This window comes from Symphalangus syndactylus, chromosome 3 (assembly GCF_028878055.3).
Source record: "Symphalangus syndactylus isolate Jambi chromosome 3, NHGRI_mSymSyn1-v2.1_pri, whole genome shotgun sequence".
Taxonomy (NCBI): Eukaryota; Metazoa; Chordata; class Mammalia; order Primates; family Hylobatidae; genus Symphalangus; species Symphalangus syndactylus.
The window spans coordinates 105,339,332-105,363,225 of record NC_072425.2 but is presented as its reverse complement, the minus strand read 5'-3'; the positions used below and the strand labels follow the sequence as shown (position 1 = coordinate 105,363,225).

At 38.9% G+C, this 23,894-nt stretch overlaps 1 protein-coding gene across 1 annotated transcript in view; it reads left to right on the top strand.

Moving 5' to 3' along the window:
* ASB4 (ankyrin repeat and SOCS box containing 4) overlaps nt 1–19,305 on the top strand; it is a 54,403-nt gene extending 35,098 nt beyond the window's left edge. Inside the window, exons 3-5 of the mRNA XM_055269979.1 lie at nt 6,874–7,364; nt 15,515–15,628; nt 16,648–19,305. Coding sequence (XP_055125954.1) covers nt 6,874–7,364; nt 15,515–15,628; nt 16,648–16,836 — 794 coding nt within the window. The 3' untranslated portion in view covers nt 16,837–19,305. The remainder of the gene's footprint in view (nt 1–6,873; nt 7,365–15,514; nt 15,629–16,647) is intronic.
* The last annotated feature ends 4,589 nt before the right edge of the window (nt 19,306–23,894 follow it).

The window sequence follows — 23,894 nt, the reverse complement described above, 5'->3', positions numbered from 1 at the left end:
TCCATCTTATTCTTTTTTAATTTAAAAAAATTTTTCTTTTTCATTCTTTTTACTTCACTTTTCCAAAATTGATTTGTTATTTTTGCTCTTTACTCTGCAAATTTTGTGGGGAAAAATGTTTGAATTGCATTGAATTTATAGATTAATTCTGAAATAATTGCCATCTTTACAATAATGAGTCTTTCTATTTACGAACATAGTAAAACTTTCCGTTTATTGAGTCTTTTGCCTTCAATAAAAATTTTATCATTTCCTTCATAGTAGATCTTTATATATTCTGATTATGTTTTCAATATATAAAGAAATGTTCCCTTTTTGAATATGACCTTTATTATGAAAAATAAATAAGAAAAGCACAACCCAGTGAAAAATGGGCGGAAGCTATGAAGAGAAAATTCTTATAAGTGAGATTCTGTGGCCTGTAAACATATGAGAATACACTTTACTGGTAATCAGGAGAATGCAAATTAAATCAAAATACCATTTAATTGGCAAACACTAAGAAGTTTGAGAGTATCAAATGTTGGAAATGATTTTGAACCTTTAAACTCTACTGATGGACATATACATTGATATATACACTGATGAATATAATTTAATATGGTTGAAAATGTTCATACATTACTTCCCAGTAATTCTATTTCTTCCTCTCAAGTAACTACTGCACAATTTGAAAGATATTTACTATTGGGTAAAAGCTAAAACAACTTTACCATCCTTCGTAAAGGAATAGCTAAACTGTGATTTATACAAGATAATTCTGTTCAGCAGTTGAAATTAAAAAAAAAAGTTCTCTATTCAAAGACATGTTGTGATGGATAAAAATAGGTTGCAAAAGTGAGATACAATGTATATGGCTTTTAAAACACAAAATAATAGTATATTTTTAAATGGATACACATATAAATAGTAAAAAGAACAAAAATTTACCAAGCAATGACAAGCATCAATTTTAGAATAGTAGTTATCTCTGTGGTGGAAAAAAACATGGGAGGAAGAAGAAAGAAAATGGCTAGAGTTTTCTGTAAAACCCATAGGACAGAAGAAAACTAAAGCAAATATGGCAATAATTAAATTCAGTCAAATATGGGTATGGTATACAGGTGTCAATATTTTCTGGAATTTTCTCTATGTTTGACTATTTCATAATTCATTAAAGTCTTAGATTTGGCGCTGATGTAATAATAGATATTTAGATGCAGTAACACAACAGAGTTCTTTTATATATAAACACAAAATAATTTTGAGTTTTTAAATAACTATAGCATTTTAAATAACTATAGCTGCATTTAAATGCAGCTGTGGTATAAATCAAGGTGAGGCTGAACTTTGGTTTATTAGAACTTTACCAATAATTTTTTTTATTTTGGAATACCATTCATGATGGCAATGATGCTCGTGGTATTTGAATTACAATATAAAACACCTCTATCAGTTCGAATATGTAGCTGTTCAGATTCTACACATGGGTTCAAGCAAATCATACTTCATTATATCATTTAGGATAATCTTTCCTAAATATTAACATATTGAATTTCACACTACATCACTGTAGTTTATTTATATTATTTGTAACAATCATAAATTTGCCTCTACATGTTAGCCAGGGAGTTATATTTATTTTTAAAAGATTATGTGTAGATGATACTCTCTATGGCTTACACTGCAGCATAGGAAGTGTCTGGAAGGGTTGGGAAGCACTTATCTGAGTTGGTGCTCCCATTTAGTACCAGTCTCTTTCCACACAAAGGCTCTTCAAGAAATCAAGACCGTCAGGACAGGAAGGGGTCTCCATCTTCTTTGCTGAAATTCTTATCCTATCTGTCCTGTTCATCCCATTCTCAGTGCACACAAACCAGTGTTTCTTTTGCCCACAGATGAAATCTGAAAATTCCTTCTTTATCATGCAGAGAAAATTCAATTTTTTATCTGTCTCATTTACTATAATTCTAGACTAGTTCTGGAGACCCTCTTGCATAAATTAAAAGGTTCAAGAAGGAACTTCTCCCATTAAAAGTCACTTTACCCCAGAAACAATGTGCCCACTTAGAACGAAAACTGCTACAAATTTTATATAGTTTATAGAAATGTAAAGAAAACTTTTTAGAGAAACAGATTATATGTCTGCATGGAAGGACTCCACACTGTAAGAATGTCAGTTCTTCCTAAATGGATGTGTACACCAAAATAAAAGCCAGACGAATCAAATTTTAAACATTTTTTTAACATTTATAAAAACTAGATTATAAGTAATCGAGATTGTTATGCAACTTCCGAAAGGAGTAGGACATTCTGGTACAAAGGAAAAGGCAAGGGAAAACTTGACAATCGAAAGTTAACATCACTGTGTTTAGGAAACATCAAACTGGTTACAATGTTTATAGCAATTATGATAGCATAAGCTTATATCTTGATGAAGAGCTCATAAAAGTGCAAACAAAGCAGAACGATTTCACCTAATAAAGAGACAATGAACTAAATTTGGACAATTAACTAAAAAAGAAATACCATTAGTTAATAATTACAGAGAAAGTGTCTAAACTCTAATAATCAAATGAATTTGGATTTTAAAAAATAAGACTTTCTTTTGCAAGAATTTCTCTTTAAATGTATAATATACTGGTTAGTGAAGTAAGTAGTCTTATGCATCACAGAGAGAGATAAAAATATAACTTTTGGTAGTTATTAATAAAGACTCTTAACGTAGTTCAAATGTTTCAGCTTAATAATTCTATTTTGGGGGAATTTATTCCAAGGAAATAATCCTAAAATTTACATATAAAATTATTAATGTAGCATTAATTTTAAGATCAAAATTTTGGAAAAAATCAGCGCAGTAGGGTAAACTTACCCTAAGGAGTATGTAGTTATTTTAAATTATGTTTAAAATGACTATATAATAACATGGAAATGCTTATAAGAGTAATATAAAAGCACTGTTGGTCAGTAAAAATATTAACGTGTCTAACTTCATTGGTAATTAGGGAAACCATTCAAATGCAATGAGATATCACTCTGCAACCAACAAATTGGCTAAAATTAAATAGACAGAAAATACCAATGCTGACAAGGATGTAGTACAATGAGAAACCCTCACCCATGGCTTATCGGAGTGTAAGCTGGTACAACTGCTATTTGACAGTACTTAATGAAGTTGAAGGTATGCATACCAGTGACCCTGCAATTCCACTCATAGATGTAGAGCCCAGAGAAACCCCTGCATGTGAGCACCAGCGTACAAGAATGTGCAAGAATGCCCATGGCATCAGTGCTTGGGATAGCCTGACACGGGCAATGCCCATCCCCAGTTGAATGGATAAATTGTGGATTACTCGTGCTAAAAGACAGACATAATAAAATGAACAAATGAGAACTAAACAGCACAAGACAGATTATTTTCACCAATACAATGTTGAGTGAAAGAAGCAAGTCAAAAGAATTTGTGTTTATGATTCCATTTATTCAAATTTCAAAAATTGGAAAATGGAAGGATTTTCTGGGGCTAAGAGTGTCTAATTTCTTGACCAAGGATGTGATTAGGTGGTGATGGCTTTACAATAATTAAAAAAACTGTACATATATATTTTATATACTATGTAATGTATGTTACGTGTTATGGGTTGAATTGTGCGCCACCCTCCAAAACACACACACACAAAGATACGTTCAAGTTCCAATCTCCAATACTTCAGCACGTGAATTTATTTGGAAATAAGGTTGCTGCAGATGTAATTACTTAAGTTATGTTAAAATCATACCAGAGTAAGGTTGTTCCCTATTGCAGTATGACCGGTGTTCTTATAAGAAGATGACCATGTGGAGACACAAATGAGACAGCCAAGTACAATGGGGTCCCCAGAGACCCTCTAACCAGCCTGCGCACTGGGAGAATGGGATGGAGCTATGGAAGTTCATGCTGTTTGCAGTGGGCAGCAGCCTGGCCTCTCCTTTTCCTGGGTGGTAACCTGGGATTGAGTCTGTGAGATGGGGGCCTGTTAACAGAAACCTGTCTCACTTTGCTGACAGTCTTTTTCCTTTTTGCCGAATAAATTCTGTAACCCCTCACCCTTCAAAGTGTCTGCGTGCCTAAATTACCTTGGTCATGTGACAAGAACCCCGATTTTCCTACAACACAGAGACACAGAGAGAATGCCATGTGAAGGTGAAGGCAGAGACTGGAGTGATAGGTCTACAAGCCAAGGACTGCCAGCCATCACCAGAAGGTAGGAGAGAGTTCTGAGGCAGATTCTCCTCCAAAGTCTTTGGAAGAAACCAACCCTAGACACTTTAATTTTGGACTTCCAGTCTCCAGAGGTGTGGGAAAATAAATTTCGGTTGTTTTAAGCTACCCAGTGTGTGGTATTTTGTTAGGGCAGCTCTTGGAAACTAATACACTGTATTTTCACATTAAAAATGTATTTCAAAGTTTCCAGGAGTTGATGTTTCTGGTCTCTAATTTATTGAATAAATCACAAAATCTAAAATAAAAAAGTAGCCAAATAATTGTACTTTGTATATTTCCTGGAAAAGTTACACTGGCCACACAATTCAAGTATAAAAATAAGGAACTCCTATTCAGAAGAGGAAACCAGGTAGCATATCTAGTTGCACCAACAGGTCAAAGATCAATCGTAAATGTCCAAGTACATTAAAAAATAAAGGATGTGGTTTGTTCCAAGTTGGCCTGTAAGAATTTCATCCTGACCGTTGATTCTCTTCCTTACTGGAAACTCTCCAGCATCTGAAGTGACCCTGCACATGGCTTCTGCGAAGACATTCTCATTCATTCCATTTCACTCCAGAGCAAAGACGAGCTGACCTGAAATAAGACCTGACCCAGAACTTCTCTAGGCAGAATACTGATAAACACAGATGGCTTCGTGAAAGACCATCTTTGGTTACAATTCTGCCTTCTACAAGTTAGAAATACAGTCTTAGAGTTTACAGAGCAATGTACTCGTAGGTACCTTCCTTGGGGACTGAGTTTGTATAGGATATTGAGCATGCTTGTAGGAGTTTTGGCTTTCTCAAATATGTTCCATATGATCAGGAGATGCCATAAATAAGGGCATAAAGGAACAATACATGGTGAACGGATTTTTTTTAAAGCTAACAAAATACAATGTTATCTTTCTACTACTTTCTGATTTTCATATAGTAAAAGAGAGTAAACTACAGAAAAATTTTCCTTCAGAAAAGTAATATGAGGTGGAACAGAACACTGATAAGGAATTTCAAAGCCAGGCTGTTTTCAAACCTTGGTTCAACAATGAGGAAGGGGGTCCCCAGTGGGAGAGAGCCCCAGGTGGGGAAGAACAATGAACAATTGTTCTGAGAAATGGGAAATCACAAGCAATGACTTCTTCCTGGCACAATGACCTTGTACTGTGGGCACAATGACCTCCTTCAGCACAGCAGCTCCCTCCAGCACAACCCTATAAAACTTCACTCCAGTTGTACCCTGCCTCTACACAACCCCTTCTCTGCTGTGCTGCCAGTTGCAACCTTGCAATGTATTTTCATACTTTGTCTAATAAATCTGCCTTCCTTTACCTACAACTGTCTTGGTAAATTACTTTACCACCTGTGACACCGGCCCCAGCTAGTTGCACCTGTGACAACAACTAGCTGGTTGTACTTTTGGCCAATTATTAACCTCTCTGAGTACAAATTTCTTCATCCGTAAAATTAGGATAAAAACTGCACCTACTGCAAAGGATTATTTGGAAGATTCAATGAGGCAGTATATGAAAAGCATTTAGCCCAGAATGTTGCACATGGTTAAGTGCTTAATAAATACTAGTTACTAGCATAATAATAACAATAATAGTAAGTCTCTACAGACTTATATTTGAAGTAGCTATAAAAAATTCCAGTAGCGTTGATATTAGAGTTGGCCCCCTAAGGGTCATTTGGTTCACCTCATTAAATTAGGCTGAGAAAGAAAATTTCAGCTTCTTGAGTTGACCACTCTCACACTTAACATTTCGAATTAGAAAAACAAAATTCACTTAATTTTTCTAGTCTGTTAAATAAGTGGGTTGGATTAAGTAATTCTAAGGAGCTTTCCAAATACAAAAAATTCCTATTTCTAACATCCTTTGTCAACCATAAATCAAACATTTTGCAGTCTCTGAATCATTTTCTCTCTTTCAATGAATATTTCTACTATACCAGCTTCTGCCCCTTTTGATGAAAAATATAACCTTTAGGCTAGTTTGGTGACTAAAGTCATGCGTGTGTGTGTATGTGTATGTGTGTGTGTGCATGCACAAGCATATGTGGTTGTGGTGGTGCTGTGTTCCAAGAAAGCCTCACAGACTTGGGCAGCCCTAATACTGCAATTTCAGTCAAAGGGATGGGAAATTTCCATACTACTAAAGTTTACTTGCATCAAACTTTTAGGTTCATCTGCTATGAAAGAGAAGAAAAGTATTATTTTGTAGAATATTCAAAACAGTTGGTTTTTAAAGAGTCAAATGTTGTGACATAACATTTGCTTTTAATGATATTAGCAAATATCATTGTTATATTGATTAAAAAGATTTAGTTGTAGAAATCTCTTGGTATTTCCAAATTCACCTGGGAGTAAGAAATGAAATTCAGCAAGGCGCCAGCATTCTGGCACAAATCCTTCCTTCTCCTCCCCTGGGTACCTTTGCTGGTTGTCCAGGAGATGGCACTGTTGCTTCAAGGGAATGGCTTCCACGAGGCCCAGGAAGGGAGCCTGGGGGCAAAGGGGTTGAGGGTTGGGATTAATATATGGCAGTCGGAAGTTAAAAGAGAAGGAGTGAGAAAAGTCTTGTTTAATGAACCTTAGGAATAATGATAAAACATGGTTAAATAATTGTCTTCCTCAATTTCCCTTTATAGGAGCGAATGTGAACATGAAGACTAACAACCAAGATGAGGAGACGCCCTTGCACACGGCTGCCCACTTCGGCCTTTCGGAGCTGGTGGCCTTCTACGTGGAACACGGGGCCGTAGTGGACAGCGTGAATGCCCACATGGAGACCCCCCTGGCCATCGCCGCCTACTGGGCCCTCCGCTTTAAGGAGCAGGAGTACAGCACGGATCACCACCTCGTCTGCCGCATGCTGCTTGACTACAAAGCCGAAGTCAATGCCCGGGATGACGACTTTAAATCTCCCCTCCACAAGGCAGCCTGGAACTGTGACCACGTGCTCATGCACATGATGCTGGAAGCTGGCGCCGAAGCCAATCTCATGGATATCAACGGCTGTGCTGCTATCCAGTACGTGCTGAAGGTCACCTCCGTGCGCCCTGCTGCCCAGCCTGAGATCTGCTACCAGCTCCTGTTGAACCATGGGGCGGCCCGAATATACCCTCCACAGTTCCACAAGGTGAGGCTCTGCCCAGTGGTCGGCAGGTTGAGGAAGACTCAAATGGCAGCCCTGTCTGAAATCTCCAAGTAACTCAAGCTTGCTTGAGGCTTGAGTCCTGGGCTAACTACCTCTGATCCTCTTTGACCTTCCATTACATACCTAATCCTAGCTGTCTCCTCATCTCATCCTAGTCTAGGTTTGCTTGAAATTGGGTGTGAGAGCTAGAATGAGAACAAGAGTAGCAAACAATTTGTTATGCCTTGTGTGAACACCAGTGCACTGGTGGCTTCCTGGGGGACTGAGCTAAGTCTACCAGAAAGGTGAATAGTGTTAGACAGGCATACATTTGCCATCTTTTAAACAGAATGACTGATCTAAAGATGACTCAGCCTGCTTTGAAATTAGCTTGTAGCCACGAAAAGTCCACCCGATTTTCCAGTTTAATGAAAGCTAACATTTATTAAATACTAAAAATCATATTTATTGTATATAATAAATAGCCACACTGTTATAAGCATTTTGTATGCTTTCATTTCATTCTTACAACAATCATACAAGGTACATATTATTATTGTCCCTATTCTACGGAGGAGGAAACTGAGGCACAGTTAAGTAACTTACCTGAGCTCCCACAGTGCCAGTGCCAGGATTCAACCTTAGATACTTTGGTTCCAGCATCTATTCTTATGATATCACACTGCACAGTTTTTCTTAACAACATTCATAATCTCAAACAGGCTCGTAGGGACCAGTTGCTACCAGTATTGATATGACTAAGACATGGGACCTATCCTCAAGAAGCTTAGAATCTAGCAGATGAGACAAGCAAATAAAGGGGTAATTTTAATATGCTGTGGTAAATGATAAGGTAGAAGAATAATGAGTGCTACAGAAATATGGAAGAGAGTGAATTTTGCATAGTTTTATTGCTGGTAATTAATTTGGAGGCCAAAATGCATTTTACCTGAAAATAAATCAAATAATACTACACTTAGGATTCCCCCTTACTCTAAACATTTAATTAACAACAAGAAGAGTTTGAAGTATACAACAGCTGACTAATTAGGCCACAGAAAGCAAATTAACAGATGTTTTTCTGAATTCACAGCTTAAGTTCTACCTCTTACCCGGGTAAAATGTCAGGAACTCGTCTGAAGTCCTGCAGTGTGAGGCTTAGTTAGAAGAAAAGTTCTACTAGAGAATTTAAGGGTAGTGCATTCAGTCAGGGCAAACTCCAGATGGACAAACCAGAGAACTTTCAAATGAAGATTTGATGGGTTCAGCAATCCTGTGATCTCAATACGGAATTTTCTCTTGGTTATCAGGATGTTAATGGAAGATTAGCTAATTCTTTTTTAAAAATTATATATAAAGCCCAGAATGTCTTGAATTTTCCAAAAGTTTTTTAGAGAACTACAAATGATTAAGATGAGGAATAGAATAAGAATAATGTTACAGTAACTGTCCTGTGTTGAGCTCTAAATAGGTTTTATACAGACTATTTCATTTTATTTTTATAATAGACTCTGAGGTAGGCACTGGCATTACTCACATTTAAAAGGCGATTAAGCTAAAGCTAATAGTGTTAATATATTTTCGTAAAGTCACACAGAGTAAGTGTCAAGTTCACTCATTTGTTTATTTAACAAATATTTACTAAACACCTCCGAAGTGTCAGGTACTGTCCTATTTGCTGGAGGCAGAACAATGAACCAAAGGCCTTCATGAAAGAGACTTTCTAGTGGGAGACAGAAAACAAACAAAACAACAACCAAATAAATATACTCTGATGTGTTAGGTGCTATGGAGAAAAAGCAGGGCAAAAAAAAAAAAAAAAAAAAAAAGGGAATGCCAGATTATGTGTGCTACTTTAAGTTGATTAGAAAAAATAAGGATGTGGGGGCCGGGCGCAGTGGCTCATGCCTGTAATCCTAGCACTTCGGGAGGCCGAGGCGGGCAGAATGCCTGAGTTCAGGAGTTCGAGGACAGCCTGGGCAACACAGTGAACCCCTCTCTCTACTAAAATACAAAAAATTAGCTAGGCGTGGTGGCGTGCGCCTGTAGTCCCAGCTACTCAGGAGGCTGAGGCAGGAGAATGGCTTGAACCCGGGAGGTGGAGGTTGCAGCGAGCTGAGATCGTGCCACTGCACTCCACCCTTGGTGACAGAACAAGACTCCATCTCCAAAAAAAAAAAGGAAAGAAAAGAAAAAATAACGATGTGAAGGAACAAGCCATGAAAATACCTGATGGGGAGGTGGGGAGAGCATTCCAGGCATAAGGAAAAGCAGGTGCGAGGGTCCTGAGGTAGGAGAGGCTAAGCATGTTTGAGGGAGAGCAAGGAAGCCACAGTGGCTGAAGTGGAGTAAGCAAGGGGAAGATAAATCCAAGAGGTATATATGTGGGTTGTTTGCAGACCATATACGTCGCCTTGTAAACGGTGGGAATGTTCTTGGTCTTATACTCTGCATGAGAGAGGAAGTCACTGAAAGATTTTGAGTTGAGAAAAATAAAAGTCTGATTTATATTCTAAAATGATCCTTTTGACTGCCTTTCAGAGAATAACTCTGAGTGGGGGGCCGGCAAAGTTGCAATAATTTAGATGAGAGATGAGGGTAGCTTCGACTCACAGTGGAAATAGTGAAGATAGTGAGAATTATGGACTTTGGGGTCAGACTTGGATTCTGTCACTTACCTGAGAGTGTGATTAAATAAACTGCTGAAAGTTTCTGGGCCTCAGTTTCTTCCCCTGTTGAATGAGTATACCCTGAATTTATGCCTTGGCAGTAATATGCAGACTCAGTCCTTCCCCAGAAGCAAGTTATTCCTACTCATAGCACATCACAAATATGCTCAAAGCCCAGAGGCTAGTGCCAAACATTTCTTTCCTCTTTCTCTTGGACTTCTTTCAGTCCTTGCAGAGTCTCTTTCCCAGTTCCTCCCTTCAGTCCTCTCCCACATCTATACACATCTCTCTCTTTGTTTACTTCCATCTTTTTTTCTTACCTACATCTGCTAAGGGCTGGTCATTCTTCATGATGTTACCTCTAGAAGACAAAAACGTCTACCTCTGTAATACGGCTCACTTCACAAAGCATAATTTTCTGCATATTGTCATTCAAAGACTACTTTCCTTCCAGGGAAAAGGATGGACAGGGACAGAGGGCATGAAGAGAAACATACTCTATCACTTTATCCATGAATAGTAATAGCCTTCTTGTAAGGTTGTTTTGATAATTAAATGAGATAGTATTTGAAAAGTGGTTAGCACGGTGCCATGGGCATGGTAACCATTAAACAAATGATGGCTATGACTATTATTATTCTTACACATGTGTTGAGCAGGAGAATTGGTGCTCCTGAGCCTGGTTTACTATAGCAGTCTTCCCATCCAGGAGAGACAGTATGTGTGTGAGTCCCTGCCCAGAGACTAAACGTTGAGTTGTATTCTGAAACTTGCTGTGGACTCGAGTAGTGGCATTCAACCCTAGTGTTTACTTTTCTCCTCCTCTCAACATGTGCTCTTGGTCCAGCATAAGCATCTCCCCTGCTGGCTTTTCTTGGTGGCTCCACCAACCTGTAAAGTAGGCATACAATTGTGTGTTCCAACCAACTTTGTCCATGGTTAGCATTTTCTTATTCAGTTGTTTTGCTCCTTTGAGTTCCTTTAGTTTGGCTGTATGCTAAAGAGATTTAGTATAGAGTTGGCTACTGGTAGATGGCTGGTATTACAAACATTTTTGTTGCTGCTCAACGGACTATGTAGGAGAGCTGGCCCCCCTCCAAAGGAAAAGTAAAGAAAAACTATTCAATTTACTATGCAGATGCTTCAAAGTGATTTAGAATAACTACTCCACAGCCCGACTTTCCAAAGAGAAAGTCATCTTTACGACAAGTAAGTGACTGACTCATTTATCCAGAAGATAAAGTGATTCGTTCTTGTGTGGATGGGGAATTCAGTTTCCTTATTTACAAGGAACAAGGTCAGAGCTGAAGATGCTTTCTTCCAAATACAAAGCAAATATGTAGAGGGTGTATTTCACTGAAAGCCAGTGTGTAAATTACATAAGCAGGGGAAAAAAGAATTATAGGGTTTGCAATTGCTTTACAGGGTACAAAAGGACATTTGATTTTTTTTCTCCCAGCATAATTCAGAAGAAAGTGACACCCCAGGGAGCCAAGATTGGGTTTTCTTGTAGGGCAAGAAAGATATTTTTCTAGAGGAGGAAAAGGTAACACGAGGGTTTAGGAGAGGTAAGGATGATTTCTGCCATTGAACAATGCTGTATATGAAGCTAGGCAGTTCTCTTTGATCACTAAGTACCTTTCTGAACACATATATATTAATATATAAGAGTGGAAGTAGCTTGAGAATGTTTCTGCTGAAGTGGCTTACAGATGACGTTTGGATGAGAAGAGAGGCAGGGAGACTTACCTTGAATCTCTTTTTTAATAGATTGTGTATTAATCCATGCTTTTGGGGGCTGGATGATGAGATGAGGTGTCTAAATCTCTCTCCAGTAGTCACTGCAGTAGAAATAACTTTTTTGTCTAATTGTTCCTCCATGAAGGGAGAATAGAGATGCCAGAGACTTATCAAGGTGAGCTTACTGAACATCCTCTGTTTTCTGGGCTGGCAAGGTCAAAAGGAGACTGTGGTTTCTGCCTTTGGGGTCCACACCAGTCTGCTGTCTCATGTTTCCTTTGTCTTATGTTTTCATGAGGAAAATGCTGATAAAATAAAACTCCCACTAATCTCTGTCCCCAGCCTTCTCACTTCACTTAACAGATTGATGAGTTGGGAGGAGGAATTGGGTTAGCTTGCTCAACCTTAGGTCTAGAGGATCCTTGAATTCTTTGTTCATTTATGTGGCAAGCTTCCAGTAATAAATTCTGTCTGCCAGGAAGAGGACTGCAATTTTGGGGTATAAATTCAGTTTGGGAGTAGAATGTTAGAAGCTGTATATGGCCCCCTAACTAAACATACGTAATCTATTTTATCAGTAATGAAGATGATATTCTGATCTCTGATTGTCATCTTTATTTCATTTTTTAATGGGTCCTACACTAAAAAGGGAAAATTACTTATTGGGCCTCTAACACTCTTCATGCTGTGACACCAAGGGTCTTAAAGATGAGGACAGGCCAGCCCTAGCTACAACTTTTCATTTATCCTTTAGTTATCCCCCACAATCTGTTCCTTACCTGTTTCAGTCCACCCAACTCCCAGTGACTTGACCTTCTAATTCAATCTGCTAGTATTTAATCTGTCTTCATCTCTTGATCTTCACGACCCCCTTGATAACCTCACTTTGAATGCTTTCTTCATTTGGTATCTTTCACTCTGACATGTCTGGTTTTCTTTTGACTTTGGAGTCATGCAGACTTGAGTTTAAATCCTGACTCTACCATTTCCTAGCTAAAAGACCCAGAGGTTAAATTTTCTCAGCCTTTGGTCTTAAATCTCTGAAATGGGGATGATTATAGGACCAACCTCATAGGATTGTTCAATAGCTGAGCAAGTTAAAGTATATGAAGATTTAACACAGTCCCTTGCATATAGTAAGACCTCAAAAAATGGTAGCTATTATTTTCCTTTATTCTTCTCTCATGCCTATTAGGATTTCTGAAGCTGTAGGTAATGATCCTCTATCTTTTCCATTTATACCCATTTGGAGTGTCACTGAACTTCATGGCTTTAGCCAGCACATACTTTGATGACACATAATAACTCCATCTTAGCCTTCTCATGGCAGCATCTATTGTGTACATTTTTTCTGACATGAATGGCCAGGCGCGATGGCTTACACCTGTAATCCCAGCACTTTCAGATGCCTAGGCGGGCGGATTACTGAAGGTCAGAAGTTCAACACCAGCCTGATCAACATGGTGAAACCTCATCTCTGCTAAAAATGCAAAAATTAGTCAGGAGTTGTGGCATGATTTGTAATCCCAGCTACTTGGGAGGTGAGGCAGGAGAATCGCTTGAACCCAGGAGGTGGAGGTTGCAGTGAGCTGAGACTGCATCACTGCACTCCAGCCTGGGCTAAAAGAGTAAAACTCCATCTAAAAAAAAAAAAGATGAACTATCCTCCTCCTCATTATCTGTCCATCCTAGCTTAGTATGTTCCTCATTTCTGTCAATCAGTGGCAACTCTGTTTGTCCTCTATCTCTGGCTTTCAAGTTGTATTCTTTCCTCCTCCTATCTGATTAGTATTAAGCCCTATATTTGTTCCTTCTCCCAGCTTCAGCCACTCTTCCTTCCCAGCACAAGTGCTGTCACCAGCCTAGGAGCCAGTTGGTACACTTCCCATTAGCCTCCCCTCCGCTCTCTGCCCTTGATGCACTTGTCTTCTCCTCTGTGGGTTGCTGATGGTGCTCAAGGAGCACTTGATGAACTTTATGTTAGTCTTTTATTATTTACTGACTTATATTGCTCTCTAACTCTTTGAAATTATTTGTGTCTTTCCTCTTCAACTAGGTTGTAAACTCCTTAAAGACAAAAAACAGGTCATAAATCTCCCAGAATTACTGTCATAGTACTAAACCCAGTGCTCAATAAAGGCTTATTAATGGAATGGATAGGTTGAATATCATCCCTTCTTGTTAAGAGTGTATAATAGCCTCTTGTTGCCTGTCAAGTCAATCCCAAGCTCTTCAGACTGACTTCCGGGTGTGCTGCCAGCTGGCTTCATCTTACCAGCTCTGACATTTAGCCCTGCCCTGACTCCATCCAGGCTGGCCTCTTTACTGTCAACACACACAGACAGAGTCACACACACACATGCACATGCACACACGTGCGCACACTCTTACTTAGTTGGGTATTAAGATCATAACCTTTCTGTCTCTGTTTTATCTGTGATCCCAAGACATTAGTCTTTACCACCCTACACTGAAAAAGGCAATGCTAGATCACCTATGAGGAAGGTTGTCGAGCATCACATTTCCCTATGGAGAGAAAGTCAGTTTTATGATCTTTTGTTCAACAATAATAGGTTGAGGTTGATATGGTCTGGGGAATTAGGAAGAAATGCCTTTGGAGAAAGTTGTTTAAGTACAGAGGCATGCCTCTCTTCTAATGGTGAAGGATGGGCTTCCTCCTCACCTAACACCAAGTGAAAGGGGCTTTAGGAGGACCCCTCAGAGAGGTTGATTTATGTTCTCCGAAGTTTCATGGGAAAAATGGGACTGATATGAAACTCATGATGAGAAAATTTAGAAGAGCAGATCTGTGGCTGGAGCTGCTTGTCTGGTGGCAATGGAAAGAAAGATGATTAAACTGGGAGTCAGGAATGCCTTTTACTGGCCACACCAAAAGTTGGTTAAGTGTATAAACATCCATGTAGTTTAATCTAAATGTTAAAGCTAAATCTTTCTATCTCCTGAAGGAAATTCTGGCCACCTTGACTCAGCTTTCAAATATTTTTGGTTGGTCAATAAACTGTTAAACAGAGTGTGCTAAGAGCTAACTGAATTTCATGTCATCTTTTATTTGTTAATGAAAGGTAAAATGCCAATAAGTGTGGTTTAGTACATGACACCAGCCCTCTGCAGGTATTGGACTGGGAAGATAACTTGGCTCAGCTTGCATGTTACTCTGTAGTTTACTTTACCTTGTGGTCACCAGTGAATCTAAGTTGATTGACTAACATTGAATTTTTTGATAAAATGTTCTGTAGAGCTGGAAGAGTTTCCCAGGCAGCTGGAAATGTATTCTGTGTCCAGTCTGTCTCAAAATTGCTTCAGTTATGTACAAAGGCAAAGTAATTCTTCAGTTCTCATCTTCTTTGTTAGTGCCTCTTTTTCACTTGCTCTTGGAAGGTGAAAGAAATTGGTTTGATTTTATTAATCTATCTATTTGCCATGGTGGCAGTGTATTGGAATACTCAAAGGCGTGAGACTTCTCAAAATCGTTTTGGCATTCCAGGGAGCTTAATAGGTCTGTGGGTTTTGGTTTTTTTTATGGATAGGGTCTTGATATGTTGCCCGAGATAGCTTTGAACTCTTGGGCTCAAGCAATCCTCCTGCCTCAGTCTCCCAAGTAGCTGGGATTACAGGCACATGCTACCATGCCCACTGGTCTGTGAATTCTTGATGTCTCTGTGAGCAGAATGAATGAACCATATATGTGCATCAAAGAAATGAAACTCTGTGCTTCCTCTGCAGGTGATACAGGCCTGCCATTCTTGTCCTAAAGCAATTGAAGTTGTAGTCAATGCCTATGAACACATCAGATGGAACACAAAGTGGAGAAGAGCTATCCCCGATGATGACTTGGAGGTAAACAATCGATTCCCTTCCGATAGTTTTCACTATCAAGTACTTCCAGACTGCTCTAAAAGTACAGAAAATTCTAATAAAAAAGTTGGTTTTGAGGATGCCTTTAAAGCGTACTCAAATGCAATGAGACAAAGGGTTATAAAATGCAGGTTTGAGAGTTAATATTTCCATCAAATATGTGGCATTAAGGAGTGCCTTGGGGAATTCCTCCATTTAAGGGCAAGTTGAATTAAGTATACAAAGGTGGCAGTTTTCCTTTCTTCTAATTAATTTAGATGAGTTAAATGATAACATTTGGGATTGCTCATATAGCATTTTTACCAGAATATTAAAGCGTTTTGTGTAGATTATTTCATTTACTTTTAAATATCGTGAAGTGACTATTATGCAGGAAAGAGTTTTAAAAACCCTGTCTTGGGTCCTACAGAAAGCCATTGGCAGAGTCAAGTTCTCACTTGTAGACTTTCAAACTTTGCTATCAATGTACACCAGTCCTTCCCGCTGAACACCCTTGGTTCTTGGTTTTAGATGTCAAAGTCTGTCTCTAACACATGGAGAGGTATCAGGCACAGGGTGCAAAGTTCACTGGGCTTGGAGGTCTGTGGCTTAGGTGTAATCTTATTCTGCTACTTATTGGCTGTGTTACTTTTAAAAGTCATCTAACTTGAGTGAGCTGAATTAATCCTTCACTTCCATTAAATATCTGAGTATATGCATCACACCAAGAACATAATGTGTTTAAAATTGCTATTTTGGTTTAGATTCGTCCAGGCAGTTCACACATGCATATTTTATCTTATCTCCTGGGTTCTGAATTGTAGAGTGTTATTCCCCTCCCCTTTCCTTGTATACCACCGCCTCACTGCTCCCATTTCAATATTGCGTTTAATTTTTGCCTCACCAATAGAGACCCTAGGAAGCTGCCATTATGTGTAGAGGTTAGCTGCAGGATTGCTGATTTTTATTGATGTAAACTGTGGGGCCTTGCTAACTTTAATTTCTCTTGCCTTCCTTTTCAGAAATACTGGGATTTTTACCACTCTCTCTTTACTGTGTGCTGTAACTCTCCAAGGACTCTCATGCATTTATCGAGATGTGCCATTAGAAGAACGTTACACAACAGATGCCATAGAGCAATTCCTTTGCTTTCCCTCCCATTGTCATTGAAAAAGTACTTGCTTTTAGAGCCAGAGGGAATTATTTATTAAGCCTTATGAGACAGCAGTTCCCAATCCTAGGTATTTAAGTGGACTCGCTAGGTAGACACAGTTTGCATAAATAAAATGGACTTGGATTGATTATAACACTTCAGGGATTTCAAAACACTTTACAAACACTGTCATTAATCCTAGAATATCATGGTATGGGGAAATAAACAAGAAGTAAAGTTAAGGAATTTTCAAAGACAAGGATGTATTCAGAATGTACTGATAGAACAATAATAACTAATATGTATAGTGTTCTTACTAAGTACCTGAAATATTTTTGTAAAATTTCTCATATCTTATCTCATCTGAAATGGGACCCAGGTTTTCTTCCAACCAATATAATTCTGTGCCTTATCGGTAATATGTTTACATTTTCATTCAAATGGCCATATAGCAGGCTTTGCAATTGGCCTCTTAAACTTGGTGTCTTCCCCCATTACCCCTTAGCAGTAATTACTGTTGCTAGTTTTGCAAACTCCTACCCCCCAAACCAAGCTACTCAAGTTTATTTCAGTGATGAAGGCATATGAGCATAGTCAAAACAAGGAGATCTTGGAGTCAAATTAGAAATGAGAAAGAAACATCAGTCCAGTTAATAGTCAAGAATGGACATTTGAACCGGACATCATTGAGCCAGAGACTGGAGATGCAAAGATGAGTCCCGTGTGACTCCTGCCTTCCAGGATCTCACCATTTAGCAGAGGATCCAGGCATACACACAGCTAACTGCAATATAAAGTGACGGGGCAAGAGTACAGGTGCAGACTCATTTTTAATGCTTATCTTTCAAAGTTGTGTTTCTGACATGAAGTGTGAGTTTTCTTTTAAGCATGAAGATAAAGAGCGAAGGGGTTATGTAAAGTAGAAGGATCTCCTGCTCTTGTTAGGGTATTTTTAAGGTTTTTTCTAGATAGTGTGTCATTTTGTTATGGTTTCTTGGTTACTATTAATACTTTCCCAGACTCCTTGAGAAAAATATTGCACACTCAATGGCTCCAGTGCATGTGACAAGGAAGCATAGGAAAATGGGGGAAAGAAAGTGTGTGAGTGGACCTAGTTGATTACTTCGGTCTTTTTATGTAGCAGACTGACATTTCATAGCATTGTAGCTAAGAGATAAGGAGCACTTTGCTAGTGACAGTGGGCTACAAAAAGTAAATAGAGAGACTTTTTGAAAATGGTAAAAGTTTGAGAAACTTGGGAAGATTAGTGTGTTAATCAGGCTTGCTAGTTAGTGGATTGCAGAAAGAGAAATGTAAGTGATTAAGCTCTGGGCCTTGTGGTTTATGAGGTCAATTTTGCTTCACTTTTTTTTTTTGTTCTTGCTAATCACTTTTAGATAAGCTCATTGCTCTTAGCATCATTTTTTAGAGGTTAAAGCAGAAGTAAATTGCAAACAAATCTGTCAGTTGTGAGCAGGTTTCTTTTATGTGTGTGGTTCTCCATCATATTTAACTTTGGATGCTGGAGTGTTGAATAGAGATGATGTCAGATATTCCAATAGGTTATCATTTAATGTAACTGGCGATCACCTAACTGGTTAATCTCAGTTGAGACTGTGCTTCTGAACTGGGATTGTCTTACTCCCAGGGCTGTGTAGGAAAAGTCACAGGTGGATACAATAATCTCTTTTAAGTATCAGTTTTACTCAGATATTTTGGTGGAGATATTTTGTACTAAAACAAGATCTATATCATGGAATAGAATGCTGAATTTGTATGAATTATTCACATAAAGCTTGATCCTTCAAAAATAGTTTGCTTGCAGCAAGTGGTATTAGAACACATCCTAAAACAGAATGAAATGATGTCTTTTGCAGCAACTTGGATGGAGCTGGAGGCCATTATTCTAAGTGAAGTAACTCAGGAATGGAAAGTGAAATACCATATGTTCTCACTTATAAGTGGGAGCTAAGCGATGAGGATGCAAAGACATCCAGAGTGATATAATGGACTATGGGGACTTGCAAGGGGAAGCTTGAGAGTGGGGTGAGGGATAAAAGACTATATATTGCGTACAGTGTACGCTGCTCCAGTGATAGGTGCACTAAAATCTCAAAATTCACAACTAAAGAATTTATCCGTGTAACCAAAAACCACCTGTACCCCCAAAACTATTGAAATCTTAAAATAGTAATAATTAACAAAGTAAAACAAGATCACACCCTGGAACAATCGGAGGATTGCTTGCTGCCCTGCATCTTAAGGAGTATTCTAGCAGAAAAGCTTGTGATGCACTGACTTGGGGCAAGTAAAACTGATGTTGAGGACAAAGGGAGAAGATGTTCCTCGCCCAGGGAAATGAAAACTTTTCTTATTCACCTTGCTTGTGCTTAAACACTTATGTTCATCTAGTGTAGAATACATGGCTACTTGTTTGTAATTTTTCATTGGTGGAATTAAAGTGATTTTTCCTTATCTTTGAGCTTTTATTTAGAGAACTTAAATAAAGCTCTTCTGTCTCCTTTCATCTTTGTGAGTTGTTTACTTACCAATAAGACTCTTTTTCCTAACCCAGCTTTGACTTTTCAGCAATGACACTGAAGAACTCTACACATTTCATTGCTTTTATCAACAGTTAAAAAAAAAAGAGAATCAGGGATTGTACCTGTAAATAAATAATGTTTTCAAAAGAAAGTAAAGGATAAGTGTGGCCAGAACACAAATACAATGCAGCCTCTTGCTGTAAGAACAAGTGTGTTTCAATAATAATAAAGAAATTGTACTGAATCATTCTCCTCTGCCTCTCACCATCTCTGTCCTCCTGGGGTTTTTCATTTTCCTTCATTCTCACTGTCCACTAAACCCTGGGCAAAGCAACAGAGGAAATTATATCCTCATGACACCTTTGTTACTTTCTTAGAAAACTTTCTGTAAATAGGATCTACTATCTTGAAAAAAATATCTCTCTTCTGAAACTTACATGAGAGGAAGAATCTTAGATATGAGGGAAATATCACCTATCTCGTTTTCTCTCCTTCTTAGGAACTAGACACACTTCTGTTCTATTTTTTAATCATCGAGTGTTATGTCTCTACTTTGTCCTTCTATTCCAAACCCAGTGGGTTCTGATAAAAACACAGTAGTCGAATGATGATTGTAGGGATAAGAAAAGTAACAAACCATTTGCAGTGGGTTATCAATGTTGGAAAAGACAGCTGAGCCTCATGTTTTTATTACTCATCTGATTGTTGGTGTGTGAAGAACTTACAAAGTTCTAAGTTGGTACACTTTCCAAACTTTTAAAAATGAATTCAACTATTCACCCATTTTCTTTGAAACACAAACAACCACAGCTAGTATCTGGAAGGAATTCCTGTTACTTTCTTCAGGAGGATAAAGCAGATGCACTACAGTTAGATGTTTGGAAGTTTGGCTCTGATGCTATCTGTCTGGGTCCCCTCTTTATCTGACTCATAATATAGGGAAAATGACACACCTGCTCCACGCCTCAGTTTTCTCATTTGTAAAATGAGAATAGTCATGGTGCCTATTTCATAGGACTTTTATAGGACTGTTTTGAGGGTTAAGTTATTAACAGATTAAAACATGTAGAGCAGACCATGACACTCAGTAGCATTTTATTATTATTAATGTCCTTGCTTTTGTCATAATCATTATATTGTAGAGATAGGCTCCCACCAGTGGAGTAGAATATCCTTAGAGTGAAGCTGTAGCTGCAGGTGATACATTGTAGATTTCTATTCACTTTGGGAACAGTTGGGTGAGCTTGTACTGTGTCAGGACTTTGATGACAGCTGGGAATCCACGGGGGAACAAGACAAACCAGGTCCCTGACCTTCTTGGGCTTTTTTGAGATAGAGAGTAGGGATAGAAATTCTCCACTGAGTGGGGGATTAGTAAACATGCCAACCAATTAATTTTTGCATCTTTGCATTTTTGTAAGTAGTAAAATAGATGCAATGATCTATTTGACTATGGAAAAATTTAGTCACTTGAAAATGTATCATGTACGGAGCTGATTTCGCAGCTGTTTCCATCTTCAGTGGGGGAAAGAGAAGGAGGAGATGAATTTTGTAGCAGGACATAGATTAGCAATGAGATCCCTAGCAGGGAGGGTCACTGGGTATCAGAATAAATGAGCAGAGGGTAGAATAATTTCATTCATTTATTTTTTCACATGCAAGAATTTATTCTCTTAGCTGGGTGTCGTGGCACACGCCTGTAGTCCCAGCTCCTCCGGAGGCTGAGGCAGGAAAATCACTTGAGCCCACGACTTCAAGTTTACAGTGACCTATGATCACACCACTGTATTCTAACCTAGGCAACACAGTGAGACCTTGACTGTAAAAAAAAAAAAAAAAAAAAAAAGACTTTATTCGGTATGCTACCTGTGTAGTTCTCTGATAAATGTGGGAAGAAGAAGAGAGTGTTGTTACCAAGTCACTTTAAGATTCATTTTTAGGCCGGGCGTGGTGGCTCACGCTTGTAATCCCAGCACTTTGGGAGGCCGAGGCGGGCGGATCACGAGGTCAGGAGATTGAGACCACGGTGAAACCCCGTCTCTCTACTAAAAATACAAAAAAATTAGCCGGGCGTGGTGGCGGGCGCCTGTAGTCCTTGATACTTGGAGAGGCTGAGGCAGGAGAATGGTGTGAACCCGGGAAGCAGAGCTTGCAGTGAGCCGAGATTGTGCCACTGCACTCCAGCCTGGGCGACAGAGCGAGACTCCGTCTCAAAAAAAAAAAAAAAAAAGATTCATTTTTAGTAGCTCAAGGTTTTGGTTTATTTGTTTTTATTTAGAAATAAGGATAAAAACTACACAGTTTTTTTTTAAAATGAGGTGCTGTCTAACTGAGCCATTTGGTCCATCAGAAAGGATTTTCAAAACCTGCATTTCAGTGATAAGTTGCTTTGTTCATGTTTGATCATATCTGCCATGAATGAAAAACAATGTGTGCAAAAACATCCCCCAAAAGTGGTTTTTTTTTGTTGTTGTTTGTTTGTTTGTTTATTTGTTTTGAGACAGAGTCTTGCTCTGTTACCCAAGCTGGAGTGCCATGGCACGACCTCGGCTCATTGCAATCTCCACCTCCCTGGTTCAAGCGATTCTCCTGCCTCAGCCTCCCAAGTAGCTGGGACTACAGGCACCTGCCACCATGCCTGGCTAATTTTTGTATTTTTAGTAGAGGCAGGGTTTCACCATGTTGGCCAGGATGGTCTCGAACTCCTGACCTCAAATGATCCACCCACCTTGGCCTCCCAAAGTGCTGGGATTACAGGTGTGAGCCACCGTGCCTGGCCAGCTGTTGTTGTTTTTCTTTTCAAAAAAGTGACACTAAGTGGTTTAAGTGAACTTAAATTTCTTCTTTACTAATTGGTTTTCTGTTTTCTCAGAAAGAGCTATGTCTCAACGATATTGGATAACCACTATGCAAATATATGCTGAATCCAGTTATGGAAATAAAATAGCCACCTTGTATTTCTTAAAGACAGCCTGGATTAGTTTTCAGTGCTTATTAAGCAGAGAAAAATGAACAAAACTGCTATCATGCTGGGGTGTGTAAGGCAGCCTCAGATGTAGAAGGTAGCTACTGAGGTCCTTCTCAAGATCCAGGAGCCGAGACACACCTGCTGAGAGGCACAAAGGCAAACATTCACTCCTTGTCCTGTTCCAAATGTGGTAGAAGCTAAAAGTCAGTATTTGACTGACAAGTGGTGGGAACCAATATAGATTACGAACAATTTGATTTAGGAAGCAAGACATACAAAATGAGCTGCCCATTCTCTAAACAAGGATCCTCTCTCTACCCTGCTCTGGGTCTTGGCAGAATGACTTTCACAGACTGTATCAACTGACTCCCTGTCACCTGGTTTCCTAGAGGCTTCAGTCCATGGGAAGATTGGCAGAAGACTGGGGCCCTTCCTGGCTCCCTACCTACACTTCCACAGACAGCCCTTGATTAGATTCTTTTCAGTCACCCCTACTGAGTGTGTCCTCCATTTCCTCTAGGGATCTGACTGATGCACACACAAAAAACACTGTGACAAGTCCGTGACAGCCTGGGCGGTGGTCGGGAGGGTAAGTGCTATTGGAGTTGAGGGCAGATAGAAGCCACTATGGACCAGGGAAGGCAGGTGGACTTGATCTGTGACCTGAAGAGGGGTGGGGTTTAGGTAATAGTTTGGGTAACAGTAAGGCCCTGGGATTTGGGAGGGAATTTAAAAGTGAGTATCCCTGACAAAGGGTGAGAGCTGGAGTATACACTGAGTATCCACCAGTCAGTTAGAGTAACTTGATGCACGTAGATGAACATTTGTTTTGTGTGGGGAGCAGAGGATGAGGTTGGAAGAGCTGAGTGGGATGAAATTATGAAATGTTTCAAAGAGTGGGGAAGCACCATGGGGAATCAATGAATATTATTATCATCATAATTATACTTTTTCCAACCTTATAATTTTTATAGCAGTAACAATTATGATACAACCATGTAACATTTACAGGGTATTCATCATTTTCAGAGCATCGTCATGATGTTTAATACCAGGTAATTGCCTTTATCATTACTCTTTTCTTCCATGCTACCCCCAAATACAATCTGATCCTGTAAAAATGACACTAATTAACCCTCCCTTCTCATGTAAAACACTCCAATCATATGGAATAATTTACTCTTAAGCAACAAAGGGGATGATAGCCTTACTTTTTCTTTTTATCAAAAGCTAAAGATTTTAAAAATTGCATTAAAAAAAGAAAGAAATGTTTCTTCCAGGGCATCAGAAAATGACAGAACAGAGTAAAATTTGGAGGTCTAGGACTGCTTATACTTCTCAACATGGCAGTGTTCAACTGCTGAATTATTCACTGAAGCACTGACATCATTATAGTCTTCCAGGGATCCCAGGACTCCAAATACTGCTTAAGTCAGATGGACAACAAAAGGTCTCTTAGGATGATCCATCAAGGAAAACACAGGCATCAGCAAATTGTTCCTAAGCAACATCTGGTTAAGTCTATGACAAAAATACAAAGAAGCTGAAAACTGTTTACTCCAATTAGCACTGCAGTGTGGCACAAAGAAAAATATATGGACTTTG